Source organism: Piliocolobus tephrosceles, chromosome 5, assembly GCF_002776525.5.
Source record: "Piliocolobus tephrosceles isolate RC106 chromosome 5, ASM277652v3, whole genome shotgun sequence".
In the NCBI taxonomy this organism is placed as follows: Eukaryota; Metazoa; Chordata; class Mammalia; order Primates; family Cercopithecidae; genus Piliocolobus; species Piliocolobus tephrosceles.
Window position 1 is genome coordinate 75,859,264 of NC_045438.1, and position 16,689 is coordinate 75,875,952.

General features: G+C 35.2%; 1 protein-coding gene across 1 annotated transcript in view; it reads right to left on the bottom strand.

The window, feature by feature from the left end:
* Window positions 1–4,400: 4,400 nt before the first annotated feature.
* UFL1 (UFM1 specific ligase 1) overlaps window positions 4,401–16,689 on the bottom strand; it is a 33,468-nt gene continuing 21,179 nt past the window's right edge. The window contains exons 13-19 of the mRNA XM_023205869.3: window positions 11,801–11,918; window positions 10,165–10,331; window positions 9,944–10,074; window positions 8,268–8,348; window positions 7,859–7,944; window positions 7,128–7,308; window positions 4,401–6,514 (exon numbers count right to left, since the gene is read on the bottom strand). Coding sequence (XP_023061637.2) covers window positions 6,299–6,514; window positions 7,128–7,308; window positions 7,859–7,944; window positions 8,268–8,348; window positions 9,944–10,074; window positions 10,165–10,331; window positions 11,801–11,918 — 980 coding nt within the window. The 3' untranslated portion in view covers window positions 4,401–6,298. The remainder of the gene's footprint in view (window positions 6,515–7,127; window positions 7,309–7,858; window positions 7,945–8,267; window positions 8,349–9,943; window positions 10,075–10,164; window positions 10,332–11,800; window positions 11,919–16,689) is intronic.

Here is a 16,689-nt window from a genome sequence, read left to right on the forward strand (position 1 = left end):
TCACAGGACTGAGACTAAGATTGAAAAGAGGAAAGGAGAAAAATCTAGAACATTGACTTTAAGTACATTTACATTTATTAGGTTGTATTTAAACAACTATATTTTCTATGTGTCATATCTTCAAGTTCTTACCCAACTCTGAAGTCTGTATGATAGATAGAATTAGGTTGAAGACTGCATTTTAGATGAGTAAAGACAGGCTCAGTAGTAAAACAGTTTGACAAAGGACTTTTACTTCTTTACACTGAGTAACACAAAACATGAGACAACCTTTGAGACTTTTGTCTTAGGTGGACTAATCAGATAAAAGTTTTCTTTGGCAGACTAGTATCTGAATAGACTATTTCAGAGCCAAGATTGACCCGTTTCTGTGCAAGACATGGTGTCCATGTTCCTCTCTACTAGAGGCTGGGAAAAAAAGGCGTATACATTTTTTAGTCATTTTACTTCTCAGAAAAGGAAGACATTAGTTTCATGAATAATATACACATTTTAAAGAATTTTGGTAAATTGCCAATTGCTTTCCAGAATGTAATTTTTTTAGAAGACAAATTTAATTATTTAATTTCCCTGGTTAGTTGAACCTTTTAAAGGCTTCTGTGCTTTTGAGATAGTGGTTAAACTTTGTAGCTTAGTGTTTAAGGCATTTCACAACCAACTTATTCTATTACACTGCTTCCCCAGATCAGTTATCATATTTCTCAGACTTCTGTGCTCCCCACATGTCATTCTTTCATTCTAATTAGCATCATAGTACTTCTGTTCCTCCTTCTCTCTGTCTCAATATGCTCTTCTCCGTTCTCTCATTTTCACCAAGGCTAATCCTTCTTTTTTTCTCTCTGGACTCTTGGTTTGGGTGTCATTTCTAGCCTCCCCATTATGCAACACAGTCTGAATTTCATTTCTTGTCACAACGCCCTCTGTGTACTTCTACCAAGACAGTATATTTAACTGTAATTGTTGACTCTTGTTATCTCCTTGAAAGTAAAGCATACTTTTAAAGTTTATATGTGTCTTCCTAGTATTTACCTGTCATACAAGATCCAGTAAATTAGGCCAAGTCCATAAATGCACCATGTCCTCCCTTTCTTCCATCTTACCATCAGTGTAATCCTGCTTTTCCTGCTCCTTAAAACAAACAGCCAGGTTGTCTTACTAGTAATCACTTAAGAGAAATAAAGATGCAACTAGGGGCAAGTTTGATAAAACAAATAATATAACACTGGGAACTTATAAACATTGAATACGTGTTTACAGTTGTTATTTCTTCTTTTTTATGATGTAAGTGGAATACAAATTGTTTTTCTGAAAGCCTGAAAGTCAGAGTTTCATTCTTAGATGGTTTGAAAGAAGTCTCTCCTGGCTGTATTTATTCTGTTGTATGCTTAGTAGGGTCCTCAAGATAGAGCAACTTGTGTGAATTTGTAGGTCATCTAAATAGCCACTTGAACAGTGCTCCCAGATTTGTGTGGAAAATGTACATCCCAGGGGAGTTTCTTTGTGTGCTTTTATTGCATCTCCCATGTATTGGGGAAAATTCTTCATTGGTCTTAGTGAAAGAAAGTAAATCTTCCATCCTCCTACTCCCTCCCAACTCACATCAGTTAGTTCTTGATAGAAAAAATTCCATTTGGTTCTGTGAAATGGTTTGGCTGTGCCTCCACCCAAATCTCATCTTGAATTGTAACTCCCACATTTCCCACGTGTCATGGGAGGAATCTGGTGGGAGACGATTGAAATATGGGAGCAGGTCTTTCCTGTGCTGTTCCCGAGATAGTGAATGAGTCTCACGAGATCTAACAGTTTTAAAAAGGGGAGTTTCCCTGCACAAATTCTCGTCTGCCGCCATGTGAGATGCGTCTTTCACCTTCTGCCATGATTGTGAGGCTTCCCAAGCCATGTGGAACTGTTTAAGTCCAATAAATCTCTTTCTTTTGTAAATTGCCCAGTCTTGCATATGTCTTTATCAGCAGCATGAAAATGAACTAATACAGTAAATTAGTACCAGTAGAATTGGGTGCAGCTGAAAAGATACCCGAAAATGTGGAAGTGACTTTGGAACTGGGTAGCAGGCAGAGGTTGGAACAGTGTGGAGGGCTCAGAAGAAGACAGGAAAATGTGGGAAAGTTTGAAACTTCCTAGAGACTTGAATGGCTTTCCCCAAAATGCTGAGAGCAATATGGACAATAAAGTCTAGGCTGAGGTGATCTCAGATGGCGATGAGGAACTTGTTGGGAACTGGAGCAAAGGTGACTCTTGTTATGTTTTAGCAAAGAACTGGCAGCATTTCTCCCCTGCCCTAGAGATCTGTGGAACTTTGAACTTGAGAGAGATGATTTAGGGTATCTGGTGGGCGAAATTTCTAAGCAGCAAAGCATTCAAGAGGTGACTTGGGTGCCATTTAAGACATTCAGTTTTATAAGGGAAGCAGAACATAAAGGTTTAGAAAATTTGCAGCCTGACAATGTGATAGAAAAGAAAAACCCATTTTCAGAGGAGAAATTCAAGCCAGCTGCAGAAATTTGCATAAGTAACAGGGAACCTAATGTTAAATCACCAAGACAATGGGGAAAATGTCTCCACAGCCTGTCAAGAGATCTTCACAGCAGCCTCTCCCATCACAGGCCGGGAGGCCTAGGAGAAAATGATTTCATGGGCTGGGTTAACGTGCTGTGTGCAGCCTAGGGACTTGGTGCCCTGCATCCCAACCACTCCAACAGTGGCTTCAAGGGGTGCAAGCCCAAGCCTTGGCAGTTTCCATGTGTTAAGTCTGAGAGTACACGAAGTTAAGAACTGAGGTTTGGAAATCTCCGCCTATATTTCAGAAGATGTATGGTAATGCCTGGATGTCCCTACTGATGTTTGCTGCAGGGGCGGGGTCCTCATGGAGAAACTCTGCTGGGGTAGTGGAGAAACTCTGCTGGGGTAGTGCAGAAGGGAAATGTGCGGTGGCAGACCCCACACAGAGTCCCTACTGGGGCACTGCCTAGTGGAGCTCTGAGAAGAGGGCCTCTATCCTCCAGACCCCAGAATGGTAGATCCACTGACAGCTTGCACCATGTGCCTGGAAATGCCGCACTAAATGCCAGCCCCTGAAGGCTGCCGGGAGGAAGGCTGTACCCTGCAAAGTCACAGAGGGGGAGCTGCCCAAGACCATGGGAACTTACCTCTTGCATCAGTGTGACTCAGATGCAAAACATGGAGTCAAAGGGAGCATTAAGATTTGACTGCTTGCTGGACTTTCGACTTGCATAGGGATTGTAGACCCTTTGTTTTGGCCAATTTCTCCCATTTGAAATGGCTGTATTTTCCCAATGCCTGTACTCCCACTGTATTTAGGAAATAACTAACTTGCTTTTGATTTTATAGATTCATGGGAGGAAGGGACTTACCTTGTCTCAGATGAGACACTGGACTGTGGATTTTTGAGTTAATGCTAAAATGAGTTAAGATTTTGGGAGACTGTCGGGAAGGCATGATTGATTGATTTTGAAATGTGAGGACATGAGATTTGGGAGGGGCCAGGGATGGAATATGTTTTGGCTGTGTCCCCACTCAAATCTCATCTTGAATTCTGACTCCCACAATTCCTACGTGTCATGGGAAGAACAGGGTGGGAGGTGATTTAATTATGGGAGCAGGTCTTTTCTGCTCTGTTCTCGTGATAGTCAATGAGTCTCATGACATCTGATGAATTTAAAAGGGGGAGTTTCCCTGTACAAGCTCCTCTTCCCTTGTCTGGCATCATGTGAGACATTGCCTTTCACCTTCTGCCATGATTGTGAGGCCTCTCCAGCCACATGGAAATTTAAGTCCAATAAACCTCTTTCTTTTGTAAATTGCCCAGTCTCAGGTATGTCTTTATTAGCAGTGTGAAAATGGACTAATACACTCTGGGTCTAGTGTCGTTTCTGAGGAAGGAATGAACTGTTCCTTTTCAATCTGATTTCAGCTTCAGATCACCATTGCACCCTGACCTTATCCTTGGTGCTTTTTGGTCTGACTAAAGCATATTCTCTAGTAAGTTCAAGATGGCTCTACATTCAGGTTAAGCAACTATTACATTTATTGTCCTAATTTAGCATTAAGGTCTTTTCACAAAATACACTGCAATTTTGATACTATATGCCACTCTTCATTGGCTCTTTCTGATGGCCAAGAGTTTCCTTTGACTCCTGAAAAACATGTAAGTCTAGAGCTGGAACACAGGAACATGAATACCTAAGCACATTTTCCAATATTTCTACCCCAACTGCAATAGCAGGAATTAGCATATGCAAGAATATAGCTACACATTTGCTGAAATCTAGTTAATTGAGAAATCATGTACTAAGATAAAATGGTTCTAGAATGGCAAACTCTCAAGGAATGAAAGACGCTGAGAGCTATGGAACTATTTCTGTGTGAGAAAAATAAAATCCTTTAATAATGTTCAAAATGAGAATTCAAAATATATATACATAAAATACATGCACCAATTAATCTTTGTGTTAATAGAAGCTTCAAAGTACTATAAAATTTAGTAGAATAGGTAACTTTATTTTAAATAACTTTCTTAGCCCTGCCCATTAAGATCACAGTAAACATATAATTTTTATTAACGAAATTAATCTTTACACACAAAATCAGCTATGTAATTTTACTTACAAAACAGTAAAAACCGTTCTTTACTGTGGCAACAAAAGAAGCATTTTGACAAATGAAAAAAATTAATGCAAACAAATTAAAACAATGCTTTTCTTTTTACTTGCTTCACTGTCTCTTCTATTTATTTTCTATGATCGTTTGACACAAACATGGATTACTTTCATATCTACTGAAACATAAATGATAAGGTTCTTAAAGGTTGAATTAAAAGTCTGGGTGTTCAATATTTTAGAAGCTGAATAAACAAAATGAAATTGGGGTTTGTGATTACAGAGGATTTATCATTTTTCCCTTTGCCCATATGAAAATATATAATAGAAAATTACCCACAGGAAACATTTTCAAATTTAATGTTGCATTTCTATCAACTTTAATAATAATGCCAAGTCAGCAATTTAATTACTTTCACTAAGCATTAATAATTTGTCTAGAATGGAGTAGAGGTAGACTGATCTTTTCGTATTCAAATATTTTAAAATATAAAGTTTAAAATGTCATAAGAAATTATATAAAATAGTATTTTTAAATATTTGAAATTTAATTTCTAATTACATTAAAAATAATTAAATCCCTTTTTGATAAATAGTAAGTTGTTGCTTGAAATTCATTTGGTTGAAATGATTACTCTAAGGACCTTTTAAAGTTATTTTTAACTAATAATCTTCAGAAAACAAAAATACCTATTTTTTAATAAGGGTTTCTAGTTTTGGAAAAAAGCTTGTAATGATTTAAATGCACGTACAGATGTTCCTACCACTGGAAAAGGCATCCTATCTGTTTTTCACACTAGTATTTACAAAGTATTATGTGATAGAGCAGCTACTGAACTAAAAAAATAAAATGTACAAATGCAAACTGGATCAAAGAAAATTCTTTGAATAAAATGCTTATTCCAATGTTAAATATGACTTATGCTTACTGGTAATAAATTGCACGTGTTCTCTCTCTTGTTAGTAGCTTGTTTTAGAACACAACAATGCATGGGCCACTCTAGCGTTCTTGTGCACCTGTAAAGGCATCCTTGTGGCCCCAACCAAAATCAATGTTTATTCTGCCAAAAATAAGAGGAAGGGCTTACTACTAATTTTTCTTTTTCTTTTTTTGTAAATTTCTATATTTTAGTTTTGAAGTAGTGTTTTCTATTTAAAAATAAAATACACGATTTATTTTCATTTCTGACACAGAAGTGTGTCTTTTTTTTTTTTTTTTTTTTAAAAAGACCACATTTTAAATTTCTACTTAAATGTATTTAAAGTATACATTTAAGTATACTGGCACTCACAACAAATGAATCCTTCCCCAGGGATAAATGGATCAGAAAATTTGTTTTTCATTCAACATCTGGAAAGAAAACAAATCTGAAATATGTAATTTTAAAAATTATGTGAAAATAATGTTTATGTGAAAAATTTCATATAGTGTTTGTGTGAAAATAAGGTGGAAAAAACTTCCATGAAGAACCCAATTTACAAAAATTCACATCTTTTTAAGATTTACATTTAATACAACACTACTGTTTTAACTGAATTGTGTGTGTATGAGGTGGTTTTTGCGGGGAGAGGGGAGTTGTATAGTGACTACTTTTTTGTGACCACTCACCTCCAATCTTGGGGGAAAATGCTTACTATATGACAAATGTAAACTAAGATCATTACTCTTCTGTCACAGATGATTTCCTAGATTTGAGAACAAGGTCTTTAATGGATGAAGAAAGTTCTTGAAGCTCTTTACGAGTATTGGCAACATCTTCTTGTTCTTTGCCTAATTCATTATTCAAGGGATAATCTCCCTGCCCAGTCTTCTTATTTTGACTGACTAGCTGCTTTACAACCAAACTTTGATACTTTACCAAAAGAGCATGCTGATCCTGTGAAAAAGGAAAGAAAAGTTAACCAACACAATTTAACTCTCTGTGGAACAGATAAAGTAGAATTTCTTCAACTAATACACATTGAAGGTCCTCATCTTTACAAAAAACTGGCCATGTAAGTAGCAAGTCTAATCTAGCAGTTTCTGCTCTCAAGGAGTGTACAATTTAGAAGAGATAAAACATGAATGCAAATCACTTTACCATAAGTTGACATTGCCTGGTTCTATCACCAAAGATACAGCCAAAGGGATAGGGAAGTTTCCTTTTAGTTGAGGGGTTTTTTACGTAAAAGGGACAGGAAAAGACTTTTGAATGGGTCGTTGATGGATAAGTTAAACCTAAAGAAGCTGAAATGGGAGATTTGACATGACTGTATCTTTTCTGAAAGCTTAATTTCCAAATTCGGAACATTCTTGAAAGATTCTTGAGCTATGCGGAATTTTTAAAAATTAATCTCCTAATCCTCTGTTCACATTTTTGGAAATGGACTTTGATGTTAATATGTTTTATACCTGAGTGCTGACAATAATTCGTCTCACTCCACTCAAAATATTCAGAATCTAAAACTTTGAAAGTTTTGAAAGTTTCAAGTGTATTGAAAACGTAGTACCTCTGGAATTTTCCTATTAAGAAAAGCAATGATCTGTGGGACACATCTTCCAGGTGCATGGAGCATGCTGTGGGTTGAAAACTGAAACAACAGGACTGATGTGAGGTGCAGAATAAGAGCAGGGTCTTCTGTGACCTTCAGCTGTTCAGCCAGCGCTTGTCGATGCTGGAACAGAATCTGTCTAAAAAAAAAGCACACAAATTCATTACCGTAATTTAAGAAGTTCTCACCAATTTCAATTCATCCCTTTCTGTTCATTTTTAGCTTCTCTAGTTTATCTAATTCCATAAATATTTTAAGTTAACTTTTCAATATGGGATATACACACATAAAACCTAAATGGCATGGATAGATTAGTATGCTACAAAATTAAAGAAAAAGCTATAGAGTGGGAATACTCAAAGTATGTTTTTTGTTTTGAGTTGCTGGAGGTCAAACAAATTTGCACTGATTTAGATGAGGTTTGCTGTAAGGAAAGTCCCCAAGCTAATAAAAAGTTCCTGGGCTTGATGAACTATAGGATAAAGAAATTCTGCTACTTGATCCAGAGGGTCAGAGAGAAATATCTAACTATTTTAAGACTTCAAATATCTTGAAGGTCTACAGCCATTTAGATATATTAGACACATTAGATACATATTCTCTATGTAACAGTTAGACAAATGCAAATTTCAGACATGAAAAGTCCCACATTTAAGAACACTACCAAATATATATTAATTTAATGTTACCTTTCCCTTTTTTTGTCTCCCCTTTTCATCATAATATCACAAGCTTCTGCTGCAGAATCCAGACAAGAAATAAAGTCTTCTATGCTCTGAAAAGGCATTGAATACCGTAATTTACTTCTATATATAACTGCCTAAAGAAGTACAGCCATGTAATAACTGTTTTGTAATTTTACAACCTAAATACAATTTTTAAAAGGGTCACTTTCTCAATAAATTAGAAATTGTGATATAGAACTAAAAATGGTAAAATGCCAGTAGCTTCGTCTTCTCCTCACCTTTCAAAGAGGCAGCTGAGTGCAAAATACTAGTTTTAGATTGGATTTACAATTAGTCTGATAAAAAATCTACTCCAAGATCTTTGTAACAAACTGCTAGCCCTGACATGTAAACAGAATAAAACTTTACTTACCTTTTCATTCAGAGAGTTATGGAGTTTTGTAAGAGCTACTTTGGTTTCTTCTGATAATTTACTTAAAATTTTTTTTCTTATCTGTAGGGGTAAATAAAAATTCTTTCAGTACTGTGCTTTTGACATGCAGTGGATACAAGGTAAAGTGAAAAAAATACTGTACAACAAGTTGCTGAGTGGAATTTATCATATTCTTGAATTTTAGATCTCAAATTAGAGACAAAAACATTATTCGAGTCAGTAGCCAATCAGCCAAACAGGCTAGATACAGCCCTGCTGCTCCCACCTGCTTCATCAATGTAAGAGAAAGACTAGAGTCATTGACCTTGTGAGAAACAGAATATTTGGGTTAAGAGGCTAATTCTTCCATTGGAGCAGGAAGAGAGTGTTTTTCTCTCCCCAGTGCCAGCTGTGAAGGGCCCCACTCATAAAGATCGAGGATGCCTAGAAGATGGGAGGCTGAGCTCTTGTTCGAGGTTGGATGCTTGTTATGCTCTATGGTGTGAGGAATCTTTTCAGCACCTCTCTCTACACGTTAAGTTTCCATTGAAGTTTTATGGTATTTTTGATCAGAGTCTTTTAGTTTCTTCTGGCATAAAATTTTGGAGTAGACTTGCTGGAACGGCTTGACAATAGGCTCTGAAGTGTATAATGTCTGGGAAGATTAGGGGCTAGTTGCTCCTGTCTAGCCTCCCTGCCCCAATCACACACCAACCCTTCTGTGGCCCTTAAAGGGCATGGAACAGGATCTCCTGTATTTTCCACAGCAGAGGTTGGTACAAAGGCCGGAGACGTGAAACTGTCCAGACAATTGGGAATTTGCTGCTCAAGAAGAAGGGAAGGGTCCAGCACCTTGCTGGGGTAGGAGGAAGAAATAACTGTTCCTCTGTTTGAGAGATGGTCCTTACTGTGAGAAGTCACATGAAACTAAACAACATTCCAAGGAAACAACTTATATCGCCTATGAGGCAATGACTAACTACATCACCAAAGACCACAAACATCAGACTGATTTGGTTTGACCGTGATCAAAGCAGTGATATGTAGTCACTCACATCAAGACACTTCTTCCTCCCTCATTTTTCCTAAATCTCCAACTTGAAGTGGACCTAGAGAGGTGAGGAAGGAGGAGGAAGAATAGGAAAGAGGAAGAGGAAGAGGAGGTAGAGGAGGTGGGAGGAGGACAGAGAAGAAAGAGGAGGAGAAGGAGGGGTTGTCATCTTGGGATAGACCGCACCTTTCTTCCTCTAGGCAACTGGGAGCCGTCGCTCTACATTACATCGCAAGAAGGGAATAGATGAGCTTTTGAATTTAGTTTGAGATTAGAGTTTTAAAAAATTAAATTGGAATTAGTCTAAACATTGAAATGAGATGTCCTTAAAGGAAAAATAACTTCAAAGATAAGGAAACGGGTCAGAATGTTATGGATTTGCCAGTCATTAGGAAGAGGGAATGTGACATAGTAATTAGGAAAAAACTTTATTCTAAAGTAATTAAGCATCATTATTTTTAAGACTAGTTATACTGCCAATCCTGCTAGCAACTGTATATATTATTGTACAAAAGTTGAATAAAAAAATCTTAGATTTTTTTCCTCAAACCAAATAAGATAAAATAAAATGTGTATAGATGCAAAACAGAACACATCAAGAGCAGTAAGCAGATCATTAACATACTTCACTTGTAATGGCTGCAGGATCATCTACGGCCATCATTAAATCCGAAGCTAAGAAGTTGAAAATGAGGTTAGTGATATCAGTACACACTGACTTCAGCAAGTGTTTGGTAAGAGCAGCCTGTGTGTCATCTGGAAAATAAAGGAGCTTTATTAAGACTAATTTATTCTCCAAATTATGAAAATCAATGAAAAAATAAGATTAACAAAGATTAAGTATACCTGCAAAAAACTTCATCCCTTTTTCAAATAACCTAATGTTATTGTACAGGTTTGAAACTTCTTCTTGCAAGTCCTTGATTGTGCGTTTTCTGCCCGTCCCAGAAGCAGAAGTTGTTGAAGACATGAATACTGAACGTACCACCTCGAGATAAGTTTTATTAAGAGGTCTGTGCACAAGACAAATATATTTAGTTCACTAAAATGTACTGAGTATGTATGTAGAAAAGGAATTTTGTTTCTACGGAAGTAAGGCTTAAGAATAGAGATCTCTTTTTTTTTATACAAATAAAACTAATTTAGAGACAAGTTCACTAACAATTTGTTCCCCAACCCTAGGAATTAAAACAGAAATAGACTAATTTTCTCTATTTTAAAGTATTCAACATTATTGCAATTAAGACACCAAGAACAAAACCCCCATAATTCAAAATTGCTTTTTAAAATTAATTTGGAGTGGCCGGGCGCGGTGGCTCAAGCCTGTAATCCCAGCACTTTGGGAGGCCGAGACGGACGGATCACGAGGTCAGGAGTTCGAGACCATCCTGGCTAACACGGTGAAACTTCGTCTCTACTAAAAAATACAAAAAAAAAAAAAAAAAACTAGCCGGGCGAGGTGGCAGGTGCCTGTAGTCCCAGCTACTCGGGAGGCTGAGGCAGGAGAATGGCGTAAACCTGGGAGGCGGAGCTTGCAGTGAGAGCAGATCCAGCCACTGCACTCCAGCCTGGGTGATAGAGCGAGACTCCGTCTCAAAAAAAAAAAAAAATTAATTTGGAGAATAGTAGACTATAAATCTGTTCTTCATCTTCAGGAATTCCATCTTAAAATTCTCAATTTCTAAAATATTAAAATACATTTAAAGAAAACCATTTTATGCCTAACTTAAAATAATTATTTTAAAAAGCAGTGCAAAATGATTAGTAACTATTTCACTTTTTTACATGTGAAAAATATAGTTCTATAATACATTTATGCACAAAAAATACTTATATTAAAAAAATTATCACCACAGAAGTTATATTTCTAAAATCAAAGTTAGATACACTGCTCTCCTGGATTGTATTTATGGAAGCGTACACAGTGAAACTAACTTGAGGGATGACCAGGTTAGTTAGTTACTAATGGTCAAGTTATACATAATTTCTTCATTTTTATATAAAAATACCCTTAGCCATTCACAAGGTAGGAGTGCCTAAATTTGTTCTTTTTGAAGTGAATTTGTTACTCTATATTCTCCTTAAAGTAAACACTGTTTACTTTCTGCCAAATTAAAATAGAAAATTATCTTTTCTTCCTTTTGAATGTTATTTTTCGTGCTATAGAAGAGACCAGCCAGTGGTTAATGCCGGTGTTTTTCTCCCTAACCAAGACTTATGACTGTAAGATCGGTGAGTGAGGACACTTTCTAGCTCCTGCCTTTTATTTCCCATACTGCTTTGCCCAAAGCACTTAACAAATATTTGTTGAATTAAACTGCTGCTGTAGGCAAACAAAATCTGGAATTTGGTGGCTAGGTTAAAGTCCAAGTTTGAAACAAAAATATCTAATACATTTGCTTTCTATGATCTTGGAAAACATCTTATTTAATAACCCATTGAATTTCTATCATAAAACAGAAAAAATACATTTTATACTTGCTTTATTAAGTACTCAGCAAGTTCTGAAATAAACTCCTCGGGGGCATCTTGTATGTGTTTTCTTAAAAAATCTTCAATCTCATCCTGGAACATAAAACTGATCTCTGGCTTCTTCTTTCCTATAACAGACATGAGCAATGACAAATACATAAATAAATAAATAACATGCAACCAAATGGCAAACAGGACTCCATTAATATATTTAGTAAGACAATAATTCATTCATTACTCAATTGTTAATGTCAAATAGCAACAACTAGTAAAAACAATTTTGAAATTAGGATATATAATAAAACCTGTTTTTAAAAAATATTTTATTTTATATTCAGGGGTTTCGTATGCATGTTTGTTACATGAATATAAGACATACTGGTAGGGACTGGGCTTCTACTGTACCCATTAACCAAATTGAACATTGTACCTATTAGGTAATTTTTTTAACCCTTGCCCTGCCCACACACCCTCCACAACTTCCCTCCTTTTGGAGTTCCTTCTATTATTTTTCCATGTGTGCCCACTGTTTAGCTCCCATTTATAAGTGAGAACATGCGGTATTTTGTTTTGTTTCCAAGTGAGTTCACTTAAGAGTAACAGCCTCAAGTTGCATCCATGTTGCTGCAAAGGACATGATTTCATTGTTTTTAATGGCTACATTGTATTCCATGGTATACACCACGTTTTCTTAATGAAGTCAATCATTGGTGGACACTTAGGCTGGTTCTATGACTTTGCTATCGTGAATAGTGTCTCAATGAACATACGAGTATACGTGTCTTTTCAATATAACAATTTCATTCCCTTTGGGTAGAAACCCAGCAGTGGGATTGCTGGGTCAAATAGTAGTTCTAATTTTAGTTCTTTGAGAAATCTTCATACTGTTTTCCATAGAGGTTGAACTAATTTACATTCTCGCCAACTGTGTATAACCATTCCCTTTTCCCCATATCAACACTAACATCTGTTGTTTTTTGACTTTTCAGTAATAGCCTGGTGTATCTGACTGGTGTATGATGATATATTGCGGTTTTAGTTTGCATTTCTCTGATTAGTGATGTTGAGCATTTATTAATGTGTTTGTTGGCTGCTTGTATTTCTTCTTTTGAGAAATAGCTGTTCATGTCCTCTGCTCAGTTTTCAATGGGTTTTTTCTTGAGTTCTTTGTAGACTCTAGATATTAGTCCTTTGTCAGAAATATAATTTGCAAATATTTGCCCTCATTCTGAAGGCTATTTTGCTGTGCAGAAACTTTTTAGTTTAATTAAGTCCTATGTGTCAATTTTTGGTTTTGGTACATTTGCTTTTGGGATTTTTATCATAAATTCTTTGCCTAGGCCAATGAGCAGAAGATTTTTTCCCCAGGTTTTCTTCTAGGATTTTTATAGTTTCATGTCTTACATTCTAAATATTTACTCCATCTTGAGTTGATTTTTGTATATGATGAGATAGGATCCAGTTTCGTTCTTCCCAGCACCTTTTATTGAATAGGGTGTCCTTTCCTCATTGTTTATTTTTGTCGATCCTGTCCAAGATCAGTTGATTGTAGGTATGTGGCTTTATTTCTGGGTTGTGTATTCTGTTCCAATGATCTATGTGTCCATTTTTCTAGCAGTACCACGTTGTTTTGGTTACTATAGCCTTGTAGTATAATTTGAAGTCAGACAATATGATGCCTCCATATTTGTTCTTTTTGCTTAGGATGCTTTGGCTATTCAGACTCTCTTTTGGTTCCATATGAACTTCAGGAGTGTATCTTTCTAATTCTGTGAAAAATGATGTTCATTTTTGATAAAGATTGCACTGAATCTGTAGATTGCTTTGGGGAGTATGGTCATTTTAACAATGCTGATTCTTCTACTCCATGAGCCTGGGATGTCTGTCTGTGTCATCTATAATTTCTTTCATCAGTGTTTTGTAGTTACTCTTGTAGAGATCTTCCATTTCTTTGGTAAAATGTATTCTTAGGTTTTTTTTTTTTTTGTAGCTATTAAAAAAAATATTTGGTTCTCAGCTTGAAAGGTACTGATGTATAGAAATGCTACTAATTTTTGTACACTGATCTTGTATCCTGATATTTTACTGAAGTCGTTTATCAAGACCAGGAATCTTTGGAGGAGTCTTTATGGCTTTCTAGGTATATGATCATGTCATCAGAGAACAGAGATAATCTTACTTCTTCTTTTCCAATATGGATGCTTTTATTTCTTTCTCTTACCTGACTGCTCTGGCTAGGATTTCTAGTACTATGTTGAATAGGAGTGGTGAGAGCGGACATCCTTTGCCTTGTTCCAGTTCTTAATGGCTCTATCAGTTTTTCTCCACTCAGTATGATGCTGGTTGTAGGTTTGTCGTAAGTAGCTCTTATTATTTTGAGGTATGTTCCTTTGATGCCTAGTTTATTGAAGGTTTTTATCATGAAGTGGTAAAATTTCTTATGTGATCATTTTCTAACTTCATTTAAAAATTATTTTCTACAAGTCAATCAGAAAATAATAAAGGGTTTTCCCCTTTGTTAAACCTGGATGATACAAATAGCCAGAAATCAAAACAAGTATTTCAAAACAAATTTTTAAGGAAAGAATAATTTATCTTTGTTGAACAAGGAATATTGGGCAGTTTTTCCTCCTTTATAAAAATATAAATTTATTAGATATTAAATAATCCTTATAATTTAAATAAGATCTTTGGAAAGTCTTTATAATCATGTGAATCACAACTCCAATAATTGTTTAAGCTAAAATTTATCTTTTAGAAAAGGCATAGATAAAAAAAATCTCAAAATTCTGTAATTTATTTTTGCTCTCACAAAAATAAGTCTATAGTATGGAAAATTTGTATGCAGCTACTGTAATGAAAATAATTAACTGTGCAAATGTCATGCCTACCCATTTACTTAGGAAAGCATGGGTTGTAGACAAAAGCAAGCTAACAATATTTCCATTAGAAATTGAAAAGGTATAAAAGTGATTATTTCTAGCTTAAGTTATTGATTCTACAAGCAAAAACCTTAGAAATAAAAATAAAATGGCTCAAAAATCAATTTTCACTATAAATAAAAATCTAAGGAGTTAACATCTTAGCTTTAGAGTAGACAGACAGTACTATTATTTTCTGGGATCTGCTGTCCATTCCTGATGTTCACATTAAATAATCTATGATTTCCCTATTTAATTCCTTTATGCGTTTTACAGGTTATTAAATTATATTTTCTTCTAGTAATCTTTCATACCGAGTTGATCCTATATTTTAGCTGAGAACCCAATTTCATCCTCCATTTCAGAGATTACAACACAAATTTTTTTTCAAAAGCACTGAAATTACATTTTTAAGGTAGGATGGTTTTACTATGTTTATAGCTCCTTTCAATAATAATCTATTCACAAAAGGAGTATCACATGCCTCATTTAACAATTATTTAAGATTACAGATATTAGAGAAGTGTTTTTTTGTAATGCCTCTTCACCCACATGCCTAGTACACCTGGGCAACAGGAATATTCATTTACCAGTGTAAAATTAATATTCATAATGGATAGTCTTAATCCTATTTGAAATAAGGATAAAGCTAGTAGTTCCTATAAAGATATTTTTCCTTTAATTAACACTGTTTTACATACATGAGGAACAGCAGTTATTTCTACCTATCGCAGAATACTTTAAAGACACATCTTAAACAACTGTGCTATTTACAAACAGCAAGTAGAACATTAACAGCTGCAGGTACATCACTTGATATCTATATCTTCCAGCTACAGCCCATATGTAATGAATTCTGTGAAAGAGGGAAAGCACAAATCTCAAGCTATTATCATTTAAAGATTTTTGTTTTGTTTTGTTTTTTAATTTTCATTTAGGTGGGGATAAGGAAGAGGGTGGTATCATGGTTTCATTAAGTTTACCTTTTTTAAACAGAAAAATTAAAAATATCTTAATTTTAATTAGAAAAACAAAAGATGTCTCTTGCAGACTTTCTTTGCCAAGCAGTAACAGGTCTAGGAAAAGAAAGATGCATATAATTAATTCTCTCTCTTAGATATAAGCAACCAACCTGTTAGGTGTTACTATGAAAGTAAAAGGTACATAAAATTAATGTTTCCTATTTAAATTTGCAAAAGTCTACTTTTCAAAAATACCCTAATACTTGTTTTGCATGGCAGTGGAAGACCATAAAAATGATCATGGTAAGGTGAAACCATGCAAAGCTTTCTTAATAATCAATGGGAAAAATTATAATTGGTCTGTGGCCTTTAAAAATTTTTGGTAAACATTAAAAGCTTTTACTGTTGGTTATAAATGTATAGGAAAATGAAAAGTAAAACTAGTGTTTATAATTTAATATGCTGTATTTTAATACATTAGAACATGGAGAATGAAAGTGTTTTATTTCTGTGTAAAATACTTATCAGGAATAGTTTGAACAGTGTTTGCTTTCCTCTTATTATCAATTAACTTGCAGTATGGAGCAAGTACCTTTCCTATGCCTTATAAATTGTTATACCACTTTCTAACTCTGAATCAGCTTCCAATGTTTTATCCCTTGCCTTTTCAATGTCTTGGAGTATCTCCAAGAATTGTAAAGTTTTTGCCCATTTCACATCTTCTAAGATGTTTTCATCCTTTTTGTCATAACTACTTTCCTCATTTTCTTGAACAATGGCAGTATCAACATTCCCACAGTCAGCCATTCCCTCTATAACTCCATTTATGCTTGATTCCAATTTTATTTTCAGTGTTACCACTTTTCATTTATTTGCTGCGCTTTTATCTTTGTTGGCCAATTATCTTTTTGATTATCCATTTCTGTAAAATATCACAGCGTTTATCACTGGGAGACAATTAGGCAATACAGCTACATGCTTTGTTGTTTGTGCATAAAGAATAACCAATGTGTAGT